The following is a 25780-nucleotide window of genomic DNA, read 5'->3' on the forward strand; positions in this document are numbered from 1 at the left end:
GGGCTGTGGGAGCCCACGGCTCCCACGCCAGTTGTGGGGCCAGGGACCCCGAGGGGAGGAAAAGCGTGACTATCTCCTCGTCACCCTGGCTGTCCCCGGGTCCCCCAGGGCTGGATGCTCACTTGGGCAACGCTGTGCAGCCACAGGGGAATTTTCTCTCTTTTTCCTCTTTCTGTCCTTTAATTTATTCTCCTCCAGCAGCAACTCCCCTCGTCACAGCCGTGGCTGCGCCCCGTGCCCCCCCCTCCCCAGCCTGGCCGTGGCCATGGGAGCCGCCTCTCCCTCCCCACAAGTTCACCGGGGCCTCTGCCAGCGTGGCCGGTGGCTTCTGCGCAGGCTCGGCCCCTGCCCATGCATCGTCTTGCCGTGGCACAACCGGCTCCAGGGCACTGGTCCAGTGTCTCCAGTGGCTGCAGCGACGGGGTTTCAGCCCCCGGGTGCCATGACACAAGGTTTGTCCCCTCCCTGGTTCCGCCGTCCTCGCAGCCCTACCCTTGCTCGCCGCAGGTGCTGGCGTGTCGCTCCACCTCCGCGGCGTCGAAGGGCAGCTCGCAGATGGGGCAGGACACCCAGGTGTCGGGGGACACCAGCGGGGAGGAAGGCCAGGCTGCGGCAGGGTCTTCCTCCCCACAGCGGGAGGCGTGCACGGGGAGGAGATCCAGGCTGAAGCGGCCTGTGGGAAGGGGAGGTGACAGGGTTGCGGGTGAGCGTGGGGTTTGGTCTCACTCCCATGGCAGCACGGCACCCCGTGACATGCTGTGACATCCTTCCGGGAGTGAAGTGTCCTGGTTACGGAGCCGCCGCTGCTTCTCCCTGAAAAGCTGGGGTTCCGCTCTCAAGCGGGGACAGCGGAGCCATCGGCAGACACTGCTGTCCCCACCTGCCGCTGTCCCCTTGCCCCTCACAGCCCTCCAACCCCAACCGCCTCCCATCTGAGCCCCCCTGGATACTGTGGCAGCTCCGCAGCCGCTCCCCGGGAATTCCCGCAGCATGGGGCAGCTCACCCCAGCGCCACCCTGCTGCCGCCCGGGGCATCGGGGCCAGGACCTGCCCCAGAGCCCCGGGCTGTCCCCCCACCCCGTCCCTCCCACCACCCCCCAGTCGGGACAGGGAGCGCTGCTGAGCTAAAGGGGACTCAGACGATGGGTGGACGGACAGATGGACGGACAGATGGACGGACACACCGTGCTCTGCCCCAGGAGCGTGTCCCGATCCCCTGCGGGCTCTGTGTTAATTAGTTTCAGGCCAAGCACCCACCTGAGCAGATGGGGCAGATGCCTGTCTCCTCCTGACTGCTGTCCCCTCCACTGTCACCCCTTCTGGCCCGTCTCTCTCGGTGGCTGCGGGCTCTGGCTCTTCCTCCTGACCGGAATGTGGCTGGCAGAGCCCTGCAGAGCAGTTGGGAGCTTAGGGCTCGCTCCGCCATGTCCTGCCCACCCCAGGGAGCAAAGGACCAGCCCCAGCCAGGATCTGGCAACACACTGAAGGAGGACGGTGGCCGCGCAGTGGCTGCGGGCAAGGAGCTGGCTGGGAAAGGCTGAGAGCAGAGCGATCACCGGGCGAGGGCAGGAGAAACACGGCGAGGTGAGGAGTTACCTGCCGGCAGGGCTGGGTGCTCGCTGCCTGCGGGACGGCTGCCTGCGGGCTCTGGTGGGGGCTGCTGGGACGTCCTGTGCCGGCCCTGGGGAACAGAGGACAAGCAATGATCCCCCCTTCCAGCCAGCGGCACCAGATCTCCCGGTGGAAGGGGCCGGGTGGGAACAAAACCAGTGGCATTTCATGGATAGGAAAACACCCGCATGACACAAAATAGCGATCAGCTGCCCCACTGCGGCCAGTAAACGGATCACAGGAGGCTCCTGGGTGAGCCGTGGGATTTACCACCACGCTTCTCCAACGCCAGCAAGGAGGGTGACTTGCCCCGAGGAAGGTCGCCCTGGCCAGGGCACGGCCTGCTGCCAGCAGGGCAGGGGGGACGGGACCGCTCCGGGCACGGGGAGCGCCCCAGGGGCTGCAGGTTCACCCCAGCCCCCCTCAACAGGACAAGATCCCTTGGGAGGGTTTTGGGGGGCGTGTACCAACTACATAAAGGCTCTCTGCCCTGCCAACATGCCCTACGCGGGCAGCTCTGGCTCACCTGGCGCCGCAGGGCCTCCTATGTCCTCACCCGGGAGCTCTGTGTCACCCCCTGGGTCACCCGTGCCCGTTCTGGGCCTTGATGCCCGGCTCCGCGCTGCTGACAGCACCATCTGGGCCGGGCGGCTGAGGCGGGCTGTGCTGCTGGCACCTGGCTCCAGCTGCTGCAGGCGGCTCTTCAGCTGCTCCTCCTCCCTCGAGCTCCTGCAGACAGAGATCGTCAGCCCCACGGGGAGGAGACAGGGCTCCGGGTGCCAGGGGACAACACCCCGAGGTGGCTCCAGGCCTGGCGGCGCAGGGAGAGGATGGAGCCGGACCAGACCAGGCTACTTACGAGCGCGGTTCGGGAAAGAAAGTCCGGCAAAAGGCAGGACTGGAGCGCCAGGGGCTGTCTGCGGGCTCGACATCCTCCTGTGGGACAAGGGGATGCCTCGGGGAGGGGAGATCGGCACTGTGTGGCCCCCCAGGCCGGGTGCAGCCCCCGCGTCAGCCGGGCGAGCACCCTCACGCACTCGTCGTGGGCACGAACGGAGGAAAAACCCCATCACCACAACCTCCGGGTGGGTTCCCAGGGTGAGGAGCAGGGGAGAGGGACCTACCAGGCCTTGCCGGGAGGGGAGCGGGTGCTCGGGGTGCTCGGCGTCCTGCGGTGTGCGCAGGCGGATGAAGGAGAGCCCGAACTGGCCCTGCTTGTCGAAGGGCTGGCTGCAGGTCAGCCGCAGGCGGTCCCACTTCTGCCCCACCGCCAGCGCCAGGAAATCCGCTGCAGGGGGGAAGGGGCAGCAGTTGGGGGGGGCAGAGCAGGGACCCGTCCCAGTGCCGCTCCCACCTCTGCTCGTCACCCTGCGCCACTGTCCCCCCTCCAGGACCAGGAGACGGTGACAACGGGGGGAATACGGGCATGGGAGAGGGCAGGGCAGGGGAGCAGAGCTGGTACGACCCTCCCGAGGCTGCACAGCCCTGATCCTTGATCTCCCTGCCTCCTTCCACCCACCCCAGGGCCAGCCCCATCCCACCCCCAGCCCCCCCAGCCAGCCCCCCAGGGGCTCTCTGGGTCTCCTTCCCCTCGGATGAGGCGATCTTTACCTTCCTTAAACATCCGGACGCCACAGCGGTTCTGGCCCAGCTTGGAGTCGGCCGGCGTCATGAGGGCCACACTGGGCACCAGGGTGAGGAAGGGCCGGTCGAGGGGCCACGAGGAACGGCCCACCTCGACCTGCAGAAAGGCGCAGCCGCAGTTGCCTGCGTTAAAGCGGGGAGGGACATGAGGTTCAGCGCCACCACCCCGCCCCCGTTCGGGGGACACCGCTCCGGAGGCGGGGACGGACCCACGTCCACGTAGCCGATGGCACTGGCTCTCTCCAGCTGCAGCTCCGCTCTCAGCTGCCTGCTGCGGTCCCGGGGGCAGCTGAGCCAGGGCCGGTGGCCGTCCTCGAGCAGCAAGTTCTCCACCGGGTACTTGGGGTCCTGCACACCACAGGGAGACGCCGCGTCACACCCCAGCTCCCGACCCATCCCGTCCCCTCCATCTCGCTCCGGGCGCAGGGGAAAAAGCAGAGGGGGACTCTCCAGCAACCCCCCAGAAATAGCGCTCTGCTTTTTGAGAGGGGAAGAATCGGGTGTAATTAGTGCCTTGTGGCACTAATTAGCGCCCTCCAGCCGGTGCCTAACATGGAGAGCGGTGGTGCTGCGCCCTGTCCCGAGACCTTGGCAACGCAGATGGAAACCTGGGCTTTAAACCCCCCCGCAGCCGCCCCAGAGACCTGCGAGGAGAAGGACACGACGTGGCTGATTTTAACCGGAGCCATCCGGGATCCCTGGAGACAACCCTCCGCCGGGACTGTGCTTCCTTCCGGACTCCCCCCCTGGCTCCTGGAGGGGAGAGGGGGCAGCTCTGCAACGGGATCGGGCACCTCCTGGCAGGGAAGAGCCGGCCCCGGTCCCAGCCAAGCCTCTGCCCTCCCCCCCCGGCTTCAAATGGTGCAAAGTGGGGGGCAGTGGGGCAGCCACTCCATTAGTCCCTGTTGACCCCAACCTTGCTCCACACCCCCCCCCCCCCAGCCACATCCCACAACCGCTCAGCAGGCCCACTCAGTCACCCCAGAGCCCCCCCAGTGCCCCCCAGCCCTGTTTTCCCATAGCAGTAACCCCCCACAACTGACCCACCACCCCCCCATCCCTGTTCAGCCCCTAACTCGCCCCACAACGCCCCCCCAACCCCATTCCAACACCCCAGTGCCATCCACATCCAGCCCACAACCTCCCCCAGCCCCACTCTGTCACGCCAGTGCCCCCCCAGTCCTTCCCCACAACTCCCCTCGGCCCCTCCAGTTCTACCCCCCCGGTGTCCCCAGACCCACACATGACCCCCTCAGATACATTCTGCCATCCCGGTAGCCTCCAGCCCTGCCCCACAACCTCCCCCCGCCCCACTCACTCCCCAGTCCTGCCCCCAAGCCCCTCTCCCCACAGCGCTGCCCTCCGCCCCTCCCCCAGAAACCCCCGCCCCATTAACCCTTCTAGTCCTGCCCCACAGCCCCCCCCCATTCTCTCCCACAGTGCCGCCCCAACCCTCCCCCCTAGCCCCCCCATTTACCCCTCAGCCCTCCCCCAGAGCCCCCCGCCCCATAGCCCCCACCCCACTCACCCCCACGGTGTCCCCCCATAGGCCTGCCCCACCACCCCGCCACGCCATTCATCCCCCAGCCCTGCCCCACAGTCTCCTGCCCCATGCACCCCCCCAATGCTTCACAGTCCTGCCCCCCCACCCCCTCCACCCCCTCCCATTCACCCCCCAGCCCTGCCCCCCAACCCCTCGACGCCATTCATCCCCCCGACCCGCCACCCAGCCCATTCTGGCCCCAAAGCCCTGCCCCACAGCTCCCCTGTAGCCCTATCCCCCAGCTCCCCCACCCCGTTCACCCCCTAGAGCCCCCCAACCCTGCTCTGCAGCCCCCCATTCACCTCCCAGTCCCTCCCAGTCCCTCTCCCCCCAGCCCTCCCATCCCATTCACCCCCCAGTGCCCCACAGCCCCTCATTCACCTCACAGCCCCTCGCCCCCCACCCCATTCGCCTCCCAGTGCCCCCCATCCCTGCCCCATTCACCCCCCAGACCTGCCCCACAGCCCCCCAACCCCAGTCACCCTCCCAGTGCTCCCCATTAGCCCCCCCGCACCGATCCCGCCGCCTCCGCCTCCTGAATCTCCCGCCCAAACCGCGTGACTCCTGACCCCCGACCCCTGACCCCGCGGCCCGCTCACCGCCGCTCCCTCCTCGCTCCAGCCGCCCCGTTCCCGGCCCGGGCCCGGGCCCGGCCCCCGGGCCCCGGTTCGGCCCCCGGGCCCCGGTTCGCCCCCCGGGCCGGCGCGGGGCCCTGCCGCGGTGCATGACGGGACGCGTAGTCCTCCAGCAGAGACGCGTCACGGTCCCACTCAGAGGGCGCTAAGGGACCGTCTGCCATGTGCGCTCCCTGCTAACCAGCGGGATGGAGGCAGCGGGAAGGGGCAGAGGGGAGGTGGCAGACACCCGGGAGTGTTGACACGGGAGCCCCGCGGCGTGAAGCGGCCAGAATGACCGGGCCCGCCGGCGGGGACTGGGCGTCCCGCTCCAGGACTGGAAATGGCAGATAATCCCTGGCCATGACAGCTTGCCCCTTCCTTCTGCCTCTTGGCAGCTGTCCCACCCTCTCTCTCTCCTGACTGGCCGTCGGATCAGCGCCGCGCCCAGCGATTGGACGGAGGTACTGTGGCGCGGCCGGTGATTGGCGGAGGGTGGCGGAAGGAGCTGGCCTCTGGGGACGAGGGGGGGGGCAAGATGGCGGCGGTGCTGGAAGTGGAGGTTGGGGGCCCCGTCGAGCGCGATGTGGAGGAGGTAGCGGGGCCCTGGGGGCTCCAGGGGGCGGCGCGGGCCGTCAGTCCCGGGGAAGGGCAGGGACGGGGGGGCTGTGGGGCGGGGGGTGCCGGAGGGAGGGCTGGGCCCTGCCGGGGGGGCTGTGGGGGGCTCGGTAGCGGGAGGCAGCGGCAGGCTCGGGGCCTGGGGGGGCCTGGGCCGGGGTGGGGGTGTGCGCTGAGGGGCCTGAGGCTGCTGGGGGTCCCTGGGGCAGGGGGAGCTTGCAGGGCTTTGGGCAGATTAGGGGGGGTTAGCGTTAGGGCCGGGGGGGTTCCGTGGGGCAGGGGGAGATTGGGACTCCTTGGGGCAGGGCGACGCTGAGGGTCTCTGTGGCAGGGGCATGCTTCTGAAGGTCTCTGGAGCAGGTGAATGTTGGGGGGGGGTCCCTGGGGCAGGGGGAGATTGGGGGCCCTTGGGGCTAGGGGACATTGGGGGGCACTGGAATAAGAGGGCCCTGGAAGCTTCTGAAATTCTGCTGGGTTAGGGGGACATGGGGAGGCGTCTGGCTTAGGGGGACATTGGGGAGCTCTGGGGCAGGGTGGCATTGAGGGTCTGTGGGGCAGGAGGGCACCAGGAGCTTCTGAAGGTCGCTGGGGCAGGGGGTCACCGGGGCAAGAGGGCCCAGGGAGCTTCTGAAGCTCCACTGGGTTGGGGGGCTCTGGCTTAGGGGGGGCTTTGGGAGGCTGTGGGGCCGGGGGGACATTGTGGTGCTCTGGCTTAGGAGCACTTCAGGCTCTTCCTGGTGAGCTTCAGTGGGTCTGCAGGACCCTGGGAGAAGGGCCCCTGGGGGGCTGTGGGGTCCCCGTGTGTCTTGGAGGCGCTGGGGAAGGGTGAGAGCGGGTCACTGGGGTGGGGGGGCTGAGCCGGCAGTGAGGGGCTGGACGTGGAGGGAGGAATTGCCTGGTGGGGAGCAGGGGGGAGGAGGGCAGCGATGGAGGGGGGGCTCAGGAACAGCCTGGGAGCTGTGTGAGGAAACGGCGGTTTGGGACGGAGGAGGTGATGGCACGCTGTGGTGCTCAGGGACAAACCCCCCTGTGGGACTTCGTGTCCCTGGATTGGCCAAAGCGCCTACTTTGGGGGTCTCCAGAGCTGGTGCAGCTGAAGAGGGGCCCCGGAAATCCCCGCTGGGCCCTTCGGCACCCTCGAAACTTCTCTGGCGTTAATTCATTCCCTGATTAAAACTCACTCCTGGAAAATCCCGGGGTGGGATTCACATTTCTGGGAACGCGGGAGTGTGTGGGGCTGCTTGGGGTGCCCTCGAACGCCGGCAGCGTGGATAACGTTCCCTCCTGGCAGCGAATTCCGCCTGTCACCTTGGTGCTGTGCTGCTCGAACTTCCATGCTGAGATAATTAGTAGCCCTTGTTGCTCTCGGGGGAATTGAAGCTGTATGAAGCAGAGGGCTTTAGTCGAAGTTCCCGCTGTTCCGTGCTGGCGTTCGAGCATTCCTGCAGATGAGAAATTACAAAGCTGAAAAAAAAAAACCGCTTGGAAAGCTGGAATTGGGAGCGGGTACTTGCCTGCTGCCGCACAACTGGAGTGCGGTGTGTGGGTCTACTGCGGTGTGCGTGCCACCGTAACCCTGCCGCTGTGCCGGGCTTTGCCGCGGCTCTTCGCCATCACCCTCTGCTTGTAGAGTGGTTCTTTGTGTGTGAGCTGGGAGCGCTGCCCGTGCTGGGGGAGCGGCGGCACAGGGGGGACAAGATGGATCAGCTGGTGCAGTTGGGGGGTTTCAGTCCTTTTCCTTGAGATTTGGTAGTTTGGCTTAAAAATTCTCAGGTGCTGAAGGTTGTGTTTGGGAAGTTTGTTGTCAGGGATGAGTTGTGGAGCTTCCCTCGCCTATGGCTGAGCTGTGTGAGAGAGGTGGGACCGTCTGGCTGAGGTGTGGTGAGAGCTTGTGTGTCCTCCCTGCGCCATGTGTTGCCACCGATGAGCAGGTACGGTGGGGTGACAGGAGGATTCAGCCTCAAATCCGGTGCCCAGATGTCTAAAACCATAAACCGGTCGCTCTTGAGTTGCTACTTGTTATATTTTTAAGTTATTCACAGGTGGCTTATACCGGAGAGCTTTTTTTTTTCAGCCAGGCTTTGAAGAACGCCAAGGTGTACGTGTACCCGCTGGAACCAGGCTGTTCAAGCCCTCTCTGAGCCAGCGAGCCTGGCGTCCTCCCGTCAGTCTCTTCTGCCCTGATAAGTGAGACTTAAAGCAAGCTAGTAAGCAAACAGCAAACTATTGCACTCATGAGCACCTTAGTTCAGTGCCAGCAGCAGACGCGAAACCTCTTCCCTGTAAACACATGGAAGATCTGAAATCTCCGACCCTCAAAAATGAAATTCCCGTGTTTCAGTCCGTCAGGAGAGCGCTTTTGGGGCTGGCTGAGAGGGGCAGAGAGGGCGTCGCGAGGAGGCAGCTGATACGGAGGTACTTGTAGGGCTGTGCCTGTCCCTGTGCTGTGATTCCACAAAACCCACGCCTTTTGGGACAAAATCCATACGCTTGGGTTGTCCTGAGATCTTGGCAGCTCTTTGGGCCGAGCATGTCGCTGATGAGCCATTAGTGGTGGGGCTGGCGCACGGCGGAGGTTGGAAAGCAGGTTTAACTTTCACTTGGTGCACCCGTGTGGGATAAACGCTGAGTGTCGCGTGGCTTTGGCTCTGCTTGTAACTCAGGCTGTCCTCAAAGGTTTCATTTACAATTACCGAAGCGTTTTTCACTCCTTTCTACTCTCCGCCGGTTGTCCCTGCACTGTTCTATGAGCAGAAGAAACGAGGAATTCAGATTCCACAGTTTCCTCAGGCTGTCGCTAAAGACTCCGCCTCTTCAAAATCTGCCTCGGGTGAACGGCCGGACTCTCAGCGCTCTTGAGATTTGTCTTCCAGTTATTTCAGGTTGTTCCTAGTGGGTGATGTGAAACAAATGCTGAGGTTGGGGCTGCGGGGAAGGTGAGGTCGGGTCCCAGGCATCCCGCGTCCTCAGCTCTTGTGCTTCTGTCCGGTGCCGTGTGTAGGAGATGCTGGATGCAGTTGGTTTTGATGATCCAAAATACCACGGAGCCGCACAGCATGAGCTGTGGGCTGGTCTGTAGCTTGGAACTGGAATCAGCAGCTGCTTATTCTCCATCCTCGAGACGTTCTCCTTACCTCCTTCCCAGATTTAGAGCGTAAGGAGATTACAGCCGGCTCGCAGCAGGGTAGCTGGGACGCGTGCTTGGAGATCCTCCTGTCTCCGTGCTGATGGATGACGAGAAGGAGGCAATTACGGGGTTTGTATTGTAGATAACAACAGCCCTTGTGTTTTCCTAGATGGAGGTAACTCTCTTGGCCTTCCCGGCAATGGGGATCGCAGGTTTGCGGTGATTTTGGGGCGTTAGCCCCTGCTGAAAACTGGGGAGCGGCATAAGTTTCTTCCAGCGGCCACAATACCACGTCTAAGGAGAGAATTAGACTTTAGTCATAGACAGTTTCTCCCAGTCGTCACCCAGAGGGGACTGGGGTTTTTGAGTTGTTCATGAGTTGTGGAGGAGACAGAGGACAGAATATGTCATTCACAATTCCGTATTATTTTTAAAAAAAGTTGTTCTGAGAGCTCTGTTTGGTCACACAGAGCGGGTCCTGTGCTGGTGTCACCAGTCGGAGGAGGCTGCAGCGGGAATGGGTTGGTGCTCAAGGCTTGGTAGAGCATATTTTCAGTCATCCTCCTGGTTTTTGCCCAGCCCCTCTCCTCTCTGGCCTGATAAATCTCTGGGAGATTTCAGAGCAGAGGCTCTTCAGCCTAGCTGACGGGGCTAGAGAGGAACCCAAAAAATAGGTGTTAAAATGAGACAAACCCAAACTAGAAACAGAGTGAACGCGTAGCGGCGAGAGCAGGTGCTTCCTGTCACCGTCTCTCACGCTTAGATTTACCGCCGCTGTTCATTTTTAGAATCAAAACCGTATTTATTTGGTAAGGGAGCGTGCAGATCAAGAAGGGGTTAACTGGAAGGTCCGGCATGGGGTGGCTGCTCTGCCAAGTCCCGTCTGACAGTCATCAGGTTGCTCTTCTCCGCTTGAATGTCCTGGCCCTCCCCTTGATAAAGTTATTTCAGGAGCTTTAGGCGCTGGGGAATGTGGTGAAGCTCGGCTTTGTGTCCAAGGCGGCGGATTCTTGCACCTGTGAGGACGGGTAGGTAAGAATCCCTCTTCTCTGTGAAAGGCTGGCAGGATTTCCTCAGGGTTTGGGGCTGGGAAGGCTTTAGCTCATTTGCAGGAGGAATTTGTAGATTTGGGGAAGATGCTGAAGGCAAGAGGCCGGGAGGTGTTCCCTAAGCATGGGACAGACCGACATGGATGCAGCGGCTGCTGGCACAGAGGAAGAGTGACCAGAAGTCAGTGTACAGTGGGGGCTGACCTCTTCTCCCTGGTGACAAGTGATAGGACGAGGGGAAACGGGTTCAAGTTACGTCAGGGGAGGTTTAGATTAGATATTAGGAGACATTTTTTCACTGAAAGGGTTATTAAACATTGGAATAGGCTGCCCAGGGCGGTGGTGGATTCACCATCTCTGGAGGTGTTTAAAAAAAGGGTAGATGGGGCACTGAGGGACATGGTTTAGAAGTGGCTCTTGTCAGGGTAGGCTAAAGGTTGGACTCGATGATCTTAAAGGTCCCTTCCAACCTCAACAATTCTATGATTCTATGATTCTACAGGGAAAAAAAAATTGATGGATTGATGTATAATTGATGTCCAAGGCCAGGTTAGACAGGGCTCTGGGCAACCTGATTGTGTTGAAGATGTCCCTGCCTATGGAGGCTGGATTAGGTGGCCTTTAAAGGTCACTTCCCACCTAAACCCTTCCGTGATTCCATGATTTTGAAGGTGCTGGACTCCCTGTGCTTGTAAGATGTCCTTGTCCAGCTCCAGGGTTGGAGCTGGGAAGAACTGGGGTCTCCAGGGAGCGGGAGCCCCCAGGCGACTTCCCAGAGCTTGGGGGAACTGACCGACAAGACTTGGGGTTTCGCAGCTTCTCCTGCTTCCAGCGAGTTGAGAACATTTTTAAAGGGTTTGGTTTTTGGTTTTTTTTTTGACTGTTTGTCAGAGCAGTTGTAACTATGAATTGCGCAGATGACTTTTTGTAAGGGAAAGCAGCGACTGCGCTGATGAATTTGGACGTGGACGCTTTGGGAACCGAAGAGCTGGGGGAATTCAGGCGATACGAGCATGCTTCTCGGAGCCAGCGTCAGATCGTCACCACCTACACGCCGTTTCCTACGCAAGCCGGCGAGCTCGAACGGGGATTTTCATAGGTCTATATTTTGCATCTGTCTGAGTACCGAAGAGCTTCTTGAAGGCCTCGGGGACCGACTTTCTCGTGTCTGTTGCTCTGGGGTGCGGCACAGCAGACGCGTAACAGCAGGCAGAGGGATGGCTGCTGCCCTGTGTCTCCCTGCCTCGTCACCCCGGGGTATAATTAGGTGCCGCAGAGGAAGCGAGGCCGAGCCCGGGTGCGATGGGAGGTGCTGGCTGCAAGACACCTCTTTGGGGAACAGCCCTGAGGGACGTGCCGTGTGTCGCCGGCAGTGGTGGCACGTCTGGCTGCCGTGCTGTCCCCAGGAGAGCCCAGGGGTAAAGGTTGAAGCCGAGATGGCGGCTCCGAACCCAGTGATCAGAGGCTGGGGCGAGGTGGAGGTCGTTCCTTCGTACACATTGCAGGAAAGCACGATAACAAAGTCCTTGCTGTGACTTGTTTTCAGTTTCTTTTCTTATAACTCCATGTCTGTTTGCTGGTAAACGTTGGGTACAGGTCATTCGGGGCTGGCCAGCCCTGCGCTCGGCTGCGGCTGTGCCGGGGAGAGAGCTGGCAACCAGGGCGAGTGCCGTCCCAGCCCCTCGGCCGTGCTGGAGGGTCTCCAGCCAGATGGGGCTTTGTAAACCACGTGTTTATATGCCCAGCCCCAAGTGAGCCGCTGTAGTTTCTATCTGGGTCTGTGTCTCACCAAGCAAAGGCGACGTGAAGCCAGAGCTGCGGGATCTCGTTTGCTGCATCCCCGGCGCCGTGCGTCAGGGTTTGTGGTGGCGCTGGGGCGAGTGCTGCCCGTGGAGGGACGTGACCGGTGCTGGAGGCCTCTTCAGCTCTCATGGGAAGATACAAAGCTCCAAGAGAAAGCTGAAACGCAGTGTGGAAGGTCCCCACACCCCTCCCCGGTCCAAATGCCTCCTGGTGATGGTATTCACACTGAATCTCACTGGGGGAACAGGGGATTCTGCGAGACTTGGCCTCCGGGTGAGGTTTGGGTGCTGCTTGCTTGCGAGCTGCAGAGTTGCAGTTCTGCAGAGGAGGCCTTTTAAATCACTTAGTCCGGTTCCTTCTGTCCCCTAAACGTGTCACACGGAGGGTGTCCTCGGCACCCTGCGCCCAGCTTGGCAGTTTCAGCTTGCGTTAAGCGGGGATTAATCCAGCCCATCATCTCTCGTCACTAATAACAGCAACTCCTGTCGCTCTCGGTTGCTCCTGTCGGGCACAAACTTTGCTGCCTGTAACGCTTGGGAGCAACTTCCAGCCGTGTCAGCAAAGCAAGTCCTAAATCTTTCTTTTTTCTGTGATTCTTTCTGAAATTATTTTTTGGTGATGGTTTGTTGCTGGTGGGCAGACGCAGTCCCCTGTCCTGCAGACTGGTGGCATTTTGGACTCTGTGCTGTTTCTGAGAGGGGCTGGGGTCGCTCCTCTGTGCCCAGAGACCCCCTGGCTGGGTTGTGAACGTGGGACTGAGACCGACTCCTGTCACGCGTAGCACGGGATGGCAGGCAGAGCCTTGGCTGCGGTAAAATATGGGATCGTAAGGGGAAAGGTACCTGCAGGCGGTGGAGGAGCAGGGGAACCATGCAGCTCTCGCCGTGCCATCTGGAGGGATGAAGGATATTGCTGGGCTGTAGTGTCACGATAGGCATGTCAAGGGTTTGTTGTTTGAAGCTTCTGAAGCCAGGGTTTGTCTTAAAGTTCTCAAAGAGCAATCCCGGGGGTCTCAGGGGATGGCTTTTCCCGGACTCCGCTGCTGTTGGCACTGGTGGGGTCTCACCAGGAGATGAAGGAGCCGTGTCAGGGTGCAGTGAACAAGCAGCGTAGACACAACACAGCCTTGCTCGTGTAGGGCATAAGCCCCCCCACACTGCACTGTTTGGGGCGGTAAAGTAAAGAAGTTTTCCATTCTAGGCTGGTACTGTTGCTCCCAAACTTCAGCGGCTGATTTCTTTGTTTTGTTTTTTTTTTTTTTTCTCCCTAGGTTGATCTTTCGCACTTATCCCCAGAGGAGAGATGGAGGTGAGTGTGCTGGGAGGTGAGCCAGCGCTTACAGCGTGCCCAGAGAGTTGTGATTAGTGGGGTGAAATCCTCTTGGCGGCCGGTCACCAGTGGTGTCCCTCAGGGCTCAGTTTTGGGGCCAGTTTTGTTTAAAATCTTTATCAATGATCTGGATGAGGGGATTGAGTGCGCCCTCAGTAAGTTCGCAGACGACACCAAGCTAGGTGGGAGTGTTGATCTGCTTGAGGGTAGGAAGGCTCTACAGAGGGCCCTGGACAGGCTGGAGGGATGGGCCAAGGCCAATTGGATGAGGTTTAATAAGGCCAAGGGCCGGGTCCTGCATTTCGGTCACAACAACCCCAAGCAACGCCAGGGGCTTGGGGCAGAGTGGCTGGAAAGCTGCCCCGCAGAAAAGGACCTGGGGGTGCTGGTGGCCGGCCAGCTTAACATGAGCCAGCAGCGTGCCCAGGTGGCCAAGAAGGCCAACAGCATTCTGGCTTGTATGAGGAATAGCGTGGCCAGCAGGAGTAGGGAAGGGATCGTGCCTCTGTACTCGGCACTGGTGAGGCCTCACCTGGAGTACTGTGTTCAGTTCTGGGCCCCTCTGTACAAGAGGGACCTTGAAGTGCTGGAGCGTGTCCAGAGGAGAGCTACCAGGCTGGTGAGGGGTCTGGAGACCAAGTCCTATGAGGAGAGGCTGAGGGAGCTGGGCATGTTTAGCTTGGAGAAGAGGAGGCTGAGGGGAGACCTCATTGCCCTCCACAACTCCCTGAAAGGAGGTTGGAGGGAGGTGGGTGTTGGCCTCTTCTCCCAGGTGAATAATGACAGGACCAGAGGAAAGGGTCTGAAGCTGCGGCAGGGGAGGTTTAGATGAGATAGTAGGAAGAATTACTTCACTGAAAGAGTGGTCAGGCACTGGAATGACCTGCCCGGGGAGGTGGTGGAGTCACCATCCCTAGAGGTGTTTAAGAAACGCCTAGATTTGGCACTTCAGGGCATGCTCTAGTCACGAGATTGTAGGTTGTTTTATTTGTGTGTGTATGGTTGGACTCGATGATCTCAAAGGTCTTTTCCAACCATGAAGATTCTATGATTCAACATGCTCCTGCTCCTCACCGGAGCTACCAGCAGCACAGCCCGTGTTGACGGTGGGAGAGGATGGGGTCAGCCTTCCCTGCGCAGTGTTATTTGTTAGGGGGAGCTGTGAACTGTCTTAAAAGGCAATACTAATGTTTTTTCTTTGAAACTGCTTCCTAGATATTCCTCCATTCCCCTTAGCCAAACCAATTTCAGCCAGCCACTTGTTGAAAAGCACAGTAAGACCTGTCTTCTCTCAATATTAATTTAGAGAGGGCTTCTTAAGATCAGAGAATTTGGCATATTTCTTGGGTTTGGATTTTTTTTTTCCCCCCCTAACTTGAGCTGTCTCATCAGCCCAAGACCGAGATGTAAGGATGTTACAGGTCTTAATTCTGCCTTGGTTTTTGGTCAAACGGCACGAACTGCAAAGAAAGCCCAGGTGTCTGTAGAACATGAGTCTGGAAATGGCTCATTCCAGAATGCAAATGGGGCTGCTCAGGGCAGAGCGAAGCGATTTGCTGGGGCTTGGGGCTTTTGCCGGCTGTAGACCGTGCCCCTGCTGCCCACCCTGCCTTTCCCATGCCGGGTGAGAGGGAGAAGGGTGCTGGTGGCTCTGAAAGTGGGCTGGGGGTTTGGTGTGGAGAGTTGGTGCGCGCTCGGGGTGTCAAACAGCCGCTCGGATGATGCTGCCAGGTGAGTTACGTGAAAGGTGCACCCCGCGTTCGTTCGTTCAGGTGCATCAGTGTGAGTTCCCTCTGCCTCGTTCACACCAGGGTGGGCTGGATGGTGGCCTTGGCTTTCACACTTTAAAAAAGAGCTAGTCACAGAGAAGCCTTTTGTCTGTTCTCCTCTGGATTGCACCACAGCACCCGTCTCCACGACGCTCCTTCTTGGTGTCTCTCACTCTGGTCTTCCCCGTGCCGAGGAGTTGGTTGCCCACCCTGTGCTGTGAGCATGCGGTCTGTGCCTGCGTACTCTTCAGCCGGCTTTTCCCTGTCGTTGCAGAGTGGAGCACGCACGGATGCATGCCAAGCACCGCGGTCACGAGGCTATGCATGCCGAAATGGTCCTCATCCTTATCGCCACACTGGTGGTGGCACAGCTCCTCCTGGTTCAGTGGAAACAGAGGCACCCTCGCTCCTACAACGTAAGTGTCTCCCGTGCAGCCGCTTGGCCTCCGAGGCTGGATGTGAGTGCTGAGGGATGCCATCCTTTAGCTGATGATAAGTATGTTCCTGTTTTTTCTCCTCTTCTCTGGTGTTGAGATACCCTCGTCTTCCCAACAGCGTATGGAATTCTAGCTAGGGATGAGGACAGATGTGCCTGGAGGCATTAAGTTTCCGTTATAAGCGATGCCAATAACTCGGTTTTTGATACCAGGCGATGGGATGAGCAGATCTCTGGTCTGCTGAGCAGACCTGCTGATGCCACTGGCTTGTCAGGGACTGTTATTTCACCTGAACCAACCTCACTCTGACTTCCTTAGGGTAATTAATGTTTCCACTCAATACCCGTCATCCCCCATGAACTTTAAACCAAACCTGTTTACCTGTTTTACGCAGATCCCTTTTGGCAATAGGCCGTAGGGCAGAGGCAAGTCTGAAACCTTCTGCTGCACTCATCTCCTTGTTTAATAAATGCCTGAGGTGTCTGTGGTTTGTGGTTTATATAGCTGCTTTACGGCAACTAGATAGGTGGATCATCTCCTGTACCTCCTTCTGGAGATGTTTCCTCTGCGTTCTTCCTCCAGCTCTAGTCCTTTTTTTACCAAAGATCGCCTGGCTGCCGCCTCCGTCTCCCTCAGTCGCTCTCTGAGCCTGTTCTCTGGGTGCTGGGTGCCACAGACCAAACCTCCCACGTTTCCTGGTGCTGTTCAGGGCCCTTCGATGCAGGCAGGAGCAGGGCTGGCAGGGTGTTTCTGATGTGCGATGAGCAGAGAACTAGCTCAAAATGCCTCTCCTCTGGTCCTGCAGATGGTGACCCTCTTCCAGATGTGGGTAGTGCCTCTGTATTTCACGATCAAGCTGTACTGGTGGCGGTTCCTGGTAATCTGGGTGCTCTTCTCAGCAGTCACAGCTTTTGTCACCTTCAGGGCAACTCGAAAACCTCTGGTACAGACAACGCCCAGGTTAGTACAGGTGTTTCTGGGAAAACTCCTCAGCCCCAGGGCAGCCATTACAAGAAACTCTTTCCAGTTAAGATGCCACAGATTATTGTCTGAAACTTTGCACCCCGCGGGTGTGTAACCCCCTGTGAAGCTCTAAGGGCTGGCAGCTGGTCCTGTGCCCCAGTCGGTGCAGAGGCAGATCCCCGAGGGCATTCCTGGCATGAGGCACGCTTGTTTACGGCCTTTGCAGATCCCAGCGTTTCTGGTTTGGGAGTCAAAACCTTGAGCGGCCCATGGAGCTTGAATTAGAAATTTAAAGCTCTCGCCCACGCGTATGGGTGGGTGAAGCGTCTGCAAACACCATCCAGGTTTTAAAAGTAAAACTCTTGAGGTGGTTGGTGCGGCTTCATTCAGGAGAAAGGAAGCCATTCGATTCTTGTTTTAATTCTTTACAGGCTGGTGTATAAATGGTTTCTACTAATATACAAGATCAGCTATGCCACTGGAATCGTAGGGTACATGGCTGTGATGTTTACGCTCTTTGGTCTTAACTTATTATTCAGGTGAGTGAATCTTTCGGTCGGACTCGCGGGGTGGGGGATGTAACACACCACATGGAGTGAGGCATTGCCTGTGACTCTGGAAAAACAGTTCTCTTAGCAATCTGATTGTCGGGACCAAAGAGACTCCTGGGGTGTCTTCTCCCTGCTGGGAGGATCATGGGTGAGAAGATGCTGGTACCTGAGCAGGTCAGGGTCGCTGGGGAGCCCTGCTTCCAGCTCAGCTGTGGCGGCAGCTCCTCCAGCTCTGCGCGTGTCCAGACGGGGGATTTTCTTTGCTACCCTGATAAACAGGTGCCTGCAACAAGCAGCCAGCCCAGGTGTGGTAGCAGCGGACCTTAGCCCAAGCCGTCTTCGTGTTTTAGAGAGGTTGAATCCTTCTCTAGAATGATGAGCAGACCTGGCAACTGCCTGCAGAGGTGGAAGTCTTAACTGCGGGCTGAGGGACTTGGGGAGATGACCACCGTTGCTCGTTCCAGAGGCTGGGGAGGGCAATGGCCACCAGGTGTTAGCCAGCCGGGGTGTAACACCCACATCTCCACTCAAATGCTGCTTGTTGACAGCCAAGGTGAAGCGTCCCTGAAGCAGGGACCAGGGTTGTGCTGGGCAGGGGCCTAAAAGACCTCTGTGGGTGATGCTTCCCAGTGACGTGTGTCCGCTGCCTTGGTGGACTGCTGTCATGACGGAGTTAGTGCTGTGGGCTGTGTCAACACACAGTGGCTTTGAACCCCAACAGCTGCCCCGCCCCCGCCGAAAAGTTCTTGATGTCGTGTGGGCTCCTCTGTTGTAGAATCAAACCAGAAGATGCGATGGACTTCGGCATCTCCCTCCTCTTCTACGGTCTTTACTACGGGGTGCTGGAGCGGGACTTTGCCGAGATGTGTGCGGATTACATGGCCTCGACCATTGGGGTGAGTTAACGCCGCGCTGCCCCCCAGGCGAGGCTCCTGCCCCCTTATGGGGGGCGCCTGAAACGTCTCGGTCACAGCAGTAGCTTTTGCTTCCCCCCAAAGGGGAAAGTGCATCAAACTCCGCCCTTCAGGCTTCACTCCATGGGCTTCCTTCTGCTGCTTGTACCCACCGCGGCTTGTGCCGTCCCAGCAGGCACAGGACGTGTTCCCGCGTGCCTGCAGCGGTGGCCTAAAATCTGTAGCCCACTCATCTGGTACCAGAAAAAAACCCCACTCCGCCAAAAAATATGTGACCTAGGACAGGAGTGGAGTAGGTTGTGTTGCCTCTTTGCAGCAGCTCTTTAGGGACTTTGTGTTTCCTCCTCTTCCTCCTCTCCAAGCTTTCTGCTGCTGCTCCTTGGAGGTGCTGCCTGGCGGGACTGGGGAGCCCCAGTAGAGCTCGGTTCTTCCCCCATGTAGGTGGTGGGCACCTGGGACGGGCCTGCAGCAGCCCAGGTGCTCCCCGAGGGTCTGGCCTGGCTGCAGGGCTGCCGGGAGGATGGTGCTGCAGCCCGAGGGCTCCATCGGATGCTCGGAGTGAAGCTCTGCCTAGTCTCTGCCAGAGGCACATTTTGCTGATGATACTGAATTAGGACAGAGTAGGATCGTTTGGGTTGGAAGGGACTTTTAAAGACCACCTAGTCCCACCCCCTGCCCTGGGCAGGGACATCTTCAACTAGACCAGGTTGCTCAAAGCCCCATCCAACATGTCCCGGAATGTTTCCAAGGATGGGGCAACCACAGCTTCTCTGGGCAACCTGGGCCAGGGGCTCACCACCCTCACAGCCAAGAATTTCTTCCTGAGATCTAATCTGAATCTCCCCTTTTCAGTTTAAAGCCATTACGCCTGGTCCTATCGCAACAGGGCCTGCTGAAAAGTCTGTCCTCACCTTTCCTGTAGCCCTCTAGGAGGAGCTGTGGACTCGTTCGAGGGCAGAGAGATTTGGGTAGACCAGAGAGCCGGGCGGTCACCAGCCCTGTGAAATTTAACAAGAGCAAGTCCAGATTCTCCACCTGGGGCAGAGTGATCCTGGTTATATGTACAAATTGGGGGATGAGGGGTTGGAGAGCAGCCCCGCGGAAAGAGATCTGGGGGGTTGGCTTGGTGGCAAGTTGAATATGAGCCAACAGTGTACCCTGGAAGCCCAAAGGGCCAACTGTGGCCTGGGGTGGATCAAGCACAGCATTGCGAGCCAGATGAGGGGGTGATTGTCCCATTTGACACCACACTGGTGCGGCCCCATCTCAAGTTCTGTGTGCAGTTGGGCACCTCGGTATAAGAAGGACATAAAACTGTTAGAGTATCCACAGGAGGATGACCAAGATGGTGAAAGGTCTCCAGGGCAAGACTTAAGAGAGCGTCTGAGGTGACTTGGCTTGTTCAGCTTGGAGAAGAGAAGGCTGAGGGGGGACCTCATCACAGTCTGCACCTTCCTCAAGGGGTGGCAGAGGGGGAAGTGCTGATTTCCTCTCTCTGGTGACCAGAAAGAAATGGGATGAAGCTGCATCAGGGGAAGTTCAGGTTGGACTTGAGGAAATGGTTCTTCTCTGAGAGAGAGGGCGGTCGTTTGGTCCCTGGACCAGGCTCCCCAGGGAGGTGGTCATGACACCAAGCCTGTCAGAGTTCAGGGAGCATCTGGACGACACTCTCAGTCATGTAGTTTGGTTTTATGTAGTCCTGAAAGGAGCAGGAGTTGGACTTGATGATCCTTATGGGTCCTTTCCAACTTGAGATACTCTGTGATTCTGTGTCTCCCAGCCCGGCTGTGGGAGCCGGGACACAACATGAGTGACCTGGGGCTCCTGGCCATCCCTGGAGTGTGTGGGACCAGAGCTGCGCATGGGGAGCCCAGGTTGTGTGCCCGCACCCTCCTGCGTGCTGCATCGGGCCGGTGCTGAGCCCAGGGGGCTTGGAAATGGCTTTGCTCTTCAGCCATCCGAGCTTCAGGAACCCGCGGGGCTGGAGGCTCGGGCTGCATTTGATGGCTCGGGCCGTATTTGACCACCAGCCCAAGGCTGTCATCTTGGGTCAAAGCTGTGACCTCCAGCTTGTCCTGCTCTTGCCCCCGGCTGTTGGAGAGCAAAGGGGGGTGGTCCCCGGTATGTGGAGGGGGGTGCGTGGGGCTGGGGTGTGATGGGCCACCACGTCACTGAGCAGCTCCCTGTCCTGTTGTAGTTGTTTCCCGCAGCTGGACCTGTAACAAGGTTTTTAAGCCCAAAAGGCTGAGGCTGGACTCCCTCGGGCGCAGACCCCAGCCCTCCTTAAAGCTTAGCCGTGCCGAGGCGGGCGTGGGCCGCGTGTCCTCCCGCTGTCACCGCTCTCCCTCTGCTCTGCCCTCGCTCAGTTCTACAGCGCCTCGGGGATGCCCACCAAGCACCTCTCCGACAGCGTCTGCGCCGTCTGCGGCCAGCAGATCTTCGTGGACGTCAACGAGGAGGGGATCATCGAGAACACCTACCGCCTCTCCTGCAACCACGTGTATCCTTCTCCTCCGGAGCCAGCCCGTTCCCTCGCCGGCTCCGTGCCGGGGCTGGCAGCAGGGAGCTCCTGCCCCACGGCTTCTCCTGCCCCACGGCTTCCCCCACCCGGGGTGAAGAACCACCAGCCTTGGGCTGCTCTGCTGATTTTGCACGTGATCCTTGCCTGTGTCATAGCTGACTTGGCATGGAAAGAGGTGAAGTCCCTGAAATCACTTCCTCGCCGCCTTCGTGTGTTGTTACAAGTGGTTGTTTCCTCTTCCTTCCCCTCTCCAGCTGCCCCCGCTCCGGGCTCTGACGGAGCCGCTGTGGAGCTGCGCTTCCCTTTCCAGCTGCCTTTACCAAATCTGCTGGGACCTTGCCCCTGTGCCAGCTCTGGTGGGGTGAGATAGGGACACGAAGTGTCCCCGGTCCAGCCGAGCTGGGCTGTCGCTGTCACGCTGGCCCCTTCTCGGAGAGCCAGCGCTTTGGCTGAGAGCTTCCGAAGGGAAGAGTCAGGGGGAAAACACCGCCTGTCCTACATGGCAACCCTCAGAAAACAGCCCCCCCGGGTCTCGTGCTGCCGGTCGCTGCCTGCTTCAGCCGCAGCCCGGCAGCTTCCTCCTTCCCCAGAACTCCTCTGGTGACTCCGGTTGCACGTGGGGTTTCTGGCACCTTGGAATTGCTCAGCCCTCCCCGTCAGCTGATGGATGCGCCGTCAGTTATGAAAGTGGAAGTCCTGGTGGTGTCTCAGCTGGGAGGGATCGCGGGGGGCGGAGGGGGGGGGGAATTTTCCAGCGGTGACTCAGCTGTGGCGATGGGATGTCCTCTGGCACCGCTTGCGTTACTGGCTGCGAGGTGGTTTCCAAACTGGGCCTGAGCAAAGGTCAGGCCGGCAAAACTCGCTGCCTAAATTTAGGTGCTGGAAACTGTTTGGCGAGGTTTACGCTGGCCTGGCCCCGGCAACCGGCCCCGCGGCGGGGTCTGTGCCTGCCTGTCACCCCGGGCTCTGCGGCAGCTCGGCGGGGTTGTGGCTGCGGGAGGGGTCAGTGCTCGTGGTGATCCCCGGGGCTGGCTGGCAGCCCTGAACCACTTCGGTAGCCCTCCGCTCCAGGGCTGAGGAGGGAGCAGGTCCCGCTCCTGCTCTCCGGCATTACCTTTGAGCAGCAGAGGCGTTTCCCTGGGGGAGTTTCCGTTTGCTCGGTGACACCCTGGTGCGTGGCAGTTTCCCGGCAGGCCCAGCAGCCTCTCCTTACCCCGGAGCTGCGCCACCTCATGTTTCTGCATGATTTCTCCGGGCCGTGCTCAGGTTGGGCAAACCCTCGTTACCGTCTGCCGTGACGGCGCCTGGAAATCAGATCGTGGGAGAAATTCCTTGAATATGTTGTTAATGGGCTGGGAAGCCTTTGCAAGAGCCGTGTGTAACGCAGGCGGTCGGGTTCGCAGAGCTCTCCTGGGCTGGACAAACCTTCCCAAGTGCTCGAAGCCCCGGCATGTCACAGCCAGGCATGTCCCTGCCTGTCCTCTGCTGCCGGCTCTCGCCCTCGTATCAAGGAGTTTCGCTGCAGCCGCTGCCTGTGCGGGTCTAACCCAGCCCCGGTGCGAGCGTGTGCCGGGCTACGTCTGCGCCGGGCACCGTCGGTGAAGGGTTTGTTGTCTCACCGGTGCCCGGCGCATTGGTCACAGCCCTCGTGATCCCTCCCCATCCCACTGCCCCATGAGCCCCTTCCGTTGTGCCTGGAAGGTGCTTGCGCCTTCTAGGAAAGGGCTGCGGTTGTGCAACGTGGCCGTCTATGCACGGCATGGGTGGTTCGTGTCCCCCGCACAGCGGCGTGGGGGTGACTTTGTTTAACCTCGATGGGTTTCCTCCACGCTCGGTCCTGTCCCCCCTCCTCCAGCCCAGGCGGTTCCCCTTAACGTGCTGCTTCCCAGGTTTCACGAGTTCTGCATCCGGGGCTGGTGCATTGTCGGGAAGAAGCAGACGTGTCCCTACTGCAAAGAGAAGGTGGATCTCAAGAGGATGTTCAGTAACCCGTATCCTTTCCCCTCGTGGCACCCAGTGCTTTGTGAGGGGCAACAGTGGGTAGAGGCTGTGCCTGGGAGCTGCTGGCTGCTCACTCAGGCTTGCCTGGCACCCCAGGCAGGTCGCTGCCGGCACCCAGCGGTGACAGAGACGCTGCAAAAATCTGTCCCCCAAGCTGGGCATGTCGCCTGGGCCGGAGCAGCGGGCACATCGGGGGGAACTGGGGGGCCACGGGCTCCACCGAGGCTGCTGCTCCCTTGTCTGAGGACAAAAATGTCATGAAGCCCTTCACTGTCAACCCCCGTGGACCCTGCCCACCAACGGGAGGGCTCGGCCCCCCATGCTGCCCCCGTCCCCCTCCCTGCACCGCTGCAGGGGGTGACTTGAGCCCCAGATTTTGCTTTTCCACCTCTGGCCATTCCTGTGAGGAGTGCGAGTCCCTGCGGGGCCAGGCGCTGGGTTTGCCACCCGCGACGGCAGGTCGTGTCTGTCCCATGGGATGGTGAAGCCGGGTCCTCCTGCATCCCACGGGACACCTGCCTGCACCCCAGACCCTCCTTGTTGGGGCGCAGCCAAGGAGAGCCTGGCCGGAGCCATCCCTCCCTGGGCACCTGCTGCTGCAGAGCGTTGGGGCAGCATCTCCCGGTCCCTTTGTGGCAGCTTTGGCTGGGCTGTGCTCCTCTCAGCCCCTCTCCCTGTGGCTCTTTTATAGGATCACAGAATTGTTTGGGAGGGAAGGGACCTTAAAGGCCAGCTTGCTCCCAGCCCTGGCCAACCTGGCCTTGAAGCCCTCCAGGGATGGGGCAGCCACAGCTTCTCTGGGCAACCTGGGCCAGGGGCTCACCGCCCTCACAGCCAAGAATTTCTGCCCGAGATCTCAGCTCAGTCTCCCCTCTGGCAGTGGAAACCCCTTCCCCCTCGTCCCGTGGCTCCCCTCCCTCATCCAGAGTCCCTCCCCAGCTTTCCTGGAGCCCCTTGAGGGACTGGAAGGGGCTCCAAGGTCTCCGTGGAGCCTTCTCTTCTCCAGGCTGAACCCCCCCAACTCTCTCAGCCCGTCCTCACAGCAGAGGGGCTCCAGCCCTTTAATTCCTTCTTTAACTTCTTCTTTAACTGTTCCTCGCCCAGCTGGGAGAGGCCCCACGTCATGTACGGGCAGCTGCTGGACTGGCTGCGCTACCTGGTGGCCTGGCAGCCGGTGATCATCGGACTGGTCCAGGGCATCAACTACATCCTGGGGCTGGAATAAGAGCAGGCGGTGGGGAGCCGCGGAGCCAGGAGAGGATGCGCGCCCAGGGCAGGGGACAGCCGCCGGCTGGGGACACTGGCTTTTCTCCGTCACCTCTCAGGACCTCGGCCGCCCCGAGGACCGCGGCGTGGAGGGCCGAGGGAGGACTCTGCCCTGGGGCCCCTCCCACTAGGGCTGGGAGAGTCGTTTTTTTTTTTTTTTTTAAAAGCAATTATTTTAATGAGCGTATTTAAAACTTTCTATTGCAGAAGAAGAGACGTTTGTCCCGTTTCCCTCCCCGAGCCCCTTCCCCACGGCCCCGCTGTGCCGAGCTCCGGGGGGCTGTTCTCCATCTCCATCTCCTGCCGCTATGATGGGGAGGGGGCCGAGGCTTTGCCGCTGCGACGCCGGCTCCCCGGAGCAGCCCTGCCGGCGGCCAGGAAGGGATGTGGGGCAGCAGGGTCACTTTTGGGCTCCTTTCCTGCGTGGGGCTGGAGCTCAGCGTCCTGGCCAAGGGCCAGGGGGGGGACGCTCGGCTGTCCCAGCACCCAGCGCCGCGGGCCGGACTCTTGGCTGTTTGGTGCCGTGGGTGCGCGGGGAGGAACCGAGCTGCTCCCCTGCGCCTCGGGTGCCCCTTTTGTACGCTCCCCTCTTTTCTATGGTCCTTCCCCGGCGGCGTTGGGGGGCAGCCGGGGCACGGCGCGGTGCCATTTCTCCCCCTGCGTCCCTTTTGGTGACGGTGACGGTACGTCAAGAGCGGCCCGGGAGCGCGTTGCCCCTGCCGCCGGGGGACGCCTCGCTGGGGGCTGCTCTTCTTGGCGCTGTCGGAAAAGGGATGGAGCGAAGGGCTGGGATGGCGCCGGTGTTTCCCTGCCCCAGCATCGTTCGGTGCCGCAGCCGTGGCTCCGTAAGGGATGTTGAACTCACGTTTTTGGCAGCCAGTGGGTACAGCCCGTGACAGCAGCGTGCGCGGGGGCAAGGTCCGCGGCACCGGGGAGCGGCCGGGGCGTGTTGGGGGTGGCTCTCCCAGCAGCGTGGAAGCTCGAGCCGTGTGCCCCGAGGTCTGGCAGGGGGGTGCGGAGGGGGGGACACGAGGCAATGTCACCCCGCTCCTGGTGCGAGGGGCTGCGCCGTGTCGTGCGGGGGATTCGGGAAGCGGCGGCAGCTCGGCTGCGGGTGCAGCGGGGGCTGCGTCAGCCCTGGGGGGGACCTGGCGTGGCCGCGCCACGTGCCCCGCCGAGTCCTTTTGGTTTTCTTTCCGGCGAAACCACGTCGCGATGTTGTGCCAAACACAAGAAATAGAGTCCTGGAAACAGAAACGGTGGCCCAGGGTTTTTTTTTTTTTGATCGTCTTCCCTGCCCCGGGGTGAGGCTGTGGGTTCCTCGTGTCCTGCGGGGGGGTGGGTGCTACGTGTCTGGGGACAAAGCACCCCCTCTGTGTGTTTCACCTGGTGGCACCCTGAGCTCGGCTGGGTCGGGCTTTCGCAGGGAGCAAGGATGTGGTGGGGGAGCGGAGGGTGCTTGGTGTGTCCACCCCCCGGTAGCTGCCTCCGGCCCCTCGCTGCCTGCAGGACCCCCGGGCTGGCACCGTCACATCCCGGCACAGCGGGAAGGATGCGGCCGCTGGCCTCATCCCGGCAGGAAGGAGGGGACATGCCACCCTTGGCAGGCGTGGAGAGGTCCCAGTGATAACCCCTCTCCCGTTTGCCGTCCTGCCTTCTGGGAACTGGTGATAACAACTGCTGGGAAACTGCCCGGAGTTTTAGGGGCTTTTTTCCGGGTGGCGCGTTGGTCCTGTGCCCACCCTGCGGGAGCTGCCCCCGCCCGAGGGCTCGCGTGGCCAGTGGCCATGCCCGCGCTGGCTCGCTGCCTTGGCCCTGCCCAGAGTGGAGGAGCCCAGGGGCTTCCCCCGGGTTTGCCGCTGGGGCTCAGGGGGTTACAGAAACCCCTCTGCCTGCTGCTCTCCTGCCGGTCCCCCCCTGGGGCTCCGGGGGGGTTCTGCCATGGCAGAGGGGCCGGATCCTGGTGGGGGGGGTCCCGCTGTTCCCGCTCCTCGCCAGTCCCCAGCGGCGGCTCCACCAC

The 25780-nt window shown here is 60.5% G+C and overlaps 2 protein-coding genes across 7 annotated transcripts; one reads left to right on the top strand and one right to left on the bottom strand.

Moving 5' to 3' along the window:
- Nucleotides 1-32: 32 nt before the first annotated feature.
- On the bottom strand, nucleotides 33-5826 carry XNDC1N (XRCC1 N-terminal domain containing 1, N-terminal like). The gene is made up of 10 exons (XM_063328114.1): nucleotides 5398-5826; nucleotides 3900-4008; nucleotides 3465-3603; nucleotides 3223-3378; nucleotides 2736-2899; nucleotides 2471-2547; nucleotides 2138-2340; nucleotides 1597-1681; nucleotides 1258-1388; nucleotides 33-673 (listed from the first exon to the last, which is right to left on the bottom strand). Exons 1-10 carry the CDS (start codon nucleotides 5595-5597, stop codon nucleotides 489-491), a joined length of 1449 nt encoding a protein of 482 aa, XP_063184184.1. The 5' UTR covers nucleotides 5598-5826; the 3' UTR covers nucleotides 33-488.
- A 114-nt stretch (nucleotides 5827-5940) lies between these two features.
- RNF121 (ring finger protein 121) lies at nucleotides 5941-23919 on the top strand. Of its 6 annotated transcripts, none has more exons than XM_063328155.1 (9): nucleotides 5941-6007; nucleotides 13280-13317; nucleotides 15382-15523; nucleotides 16350-16504; nucleotides 16939-17046; nucleotides 17834-17954; nucleotides 20339-20472; nucleotides 22383-22484; nucleotides 23599-23919. In XM_063328155.1, the coding sequence occupies exons 1-9, from the start codon at nucleotides 5951-5953 to the stop codon at nucleotides 23717-23719; spliced, it is 978 nt and encodes a 325-aa protein (XP_063184225.1). In that variant the 5' UTR covers nucleotides 5941-5950; the 3' UTR covers nucleotides 23720-23919. The 6 variants fall into 6 exon arrangements, with proteins under 6 accessions (XP_063184225.1, XP_063184231.1, XP_063184191.1 ...); XM_063328161.1 differs by having other exon boundaries at nucleotides 22383-22486; nucleotides 23590-23672; XM_063328121.1 differs by lacking the exons at nucleotides 22383-22484; nucleotides 23599-23919 and having other exon boundaries at nucleotides 20339-22376.
- Nucleotides 23920-25780: the final 1861 nt, after the last annotated feature.

The sequence above is a fragment of the Chroicocephalus ridibundus genome, chromosome 1 (genome assembly GCF_963924245.1).
Source record: "Chroicocephalus ridibundus chromosome 1, bChrRid1.1, whole genome shotgun sequence".
In the NCBI taxonomy this organism is placed as follows: Eukaryota; Metazoa; Chordata; class Aves; order Charadriiformes; family Laridae; genus Chroicocephalus; species Chroicocephalus ridibundus.

Coding starts and splice junctions, on each gene's coding strand:
- XNDC1N (XM_063328114.1), bottom strand. CDS start 5,597: ATGGCAGACGGTCCCTTAGCGCCCTCTGAGTGGGACCGTGACGCGTCT. Junction 4,009..5,397: donor GGAGCGAGGAGGGAGCGGCG/GTGAGCGGGCCG, acceptor TCTCCCCTCCAG/GAGCCAGGGGGGGAGTCCGG. Junction 1,682..2,137: donor AGGAGGCCCTGCGGCGCCAG/GTGAGCCAGAGC, acceptor TCTGTTCCCCAG/GGCCGGCACAGGACGTCCCA.
- RNF121 (XM_063328121.1), top strand. CDS start 5,951: ATGGCGGCGGTGCTGGAAGTGGAGGTTGGGGGCCCCGTCGAGCGCGAT. Junction 16,505..16,938: donor CTGGTACAGACAACGCCCAG/GTTAGTACAGGT, acceptor AATTCTTTACAG/GCTGGTGTATAAATGGTTTC. Junction 17,047..17,833: donor GGTCTTAACTTATTATTCAG/GTGAGTGAATCT, acceptor CCTCTGTTGTAG/AATCAAACCAGAAGATGCGA.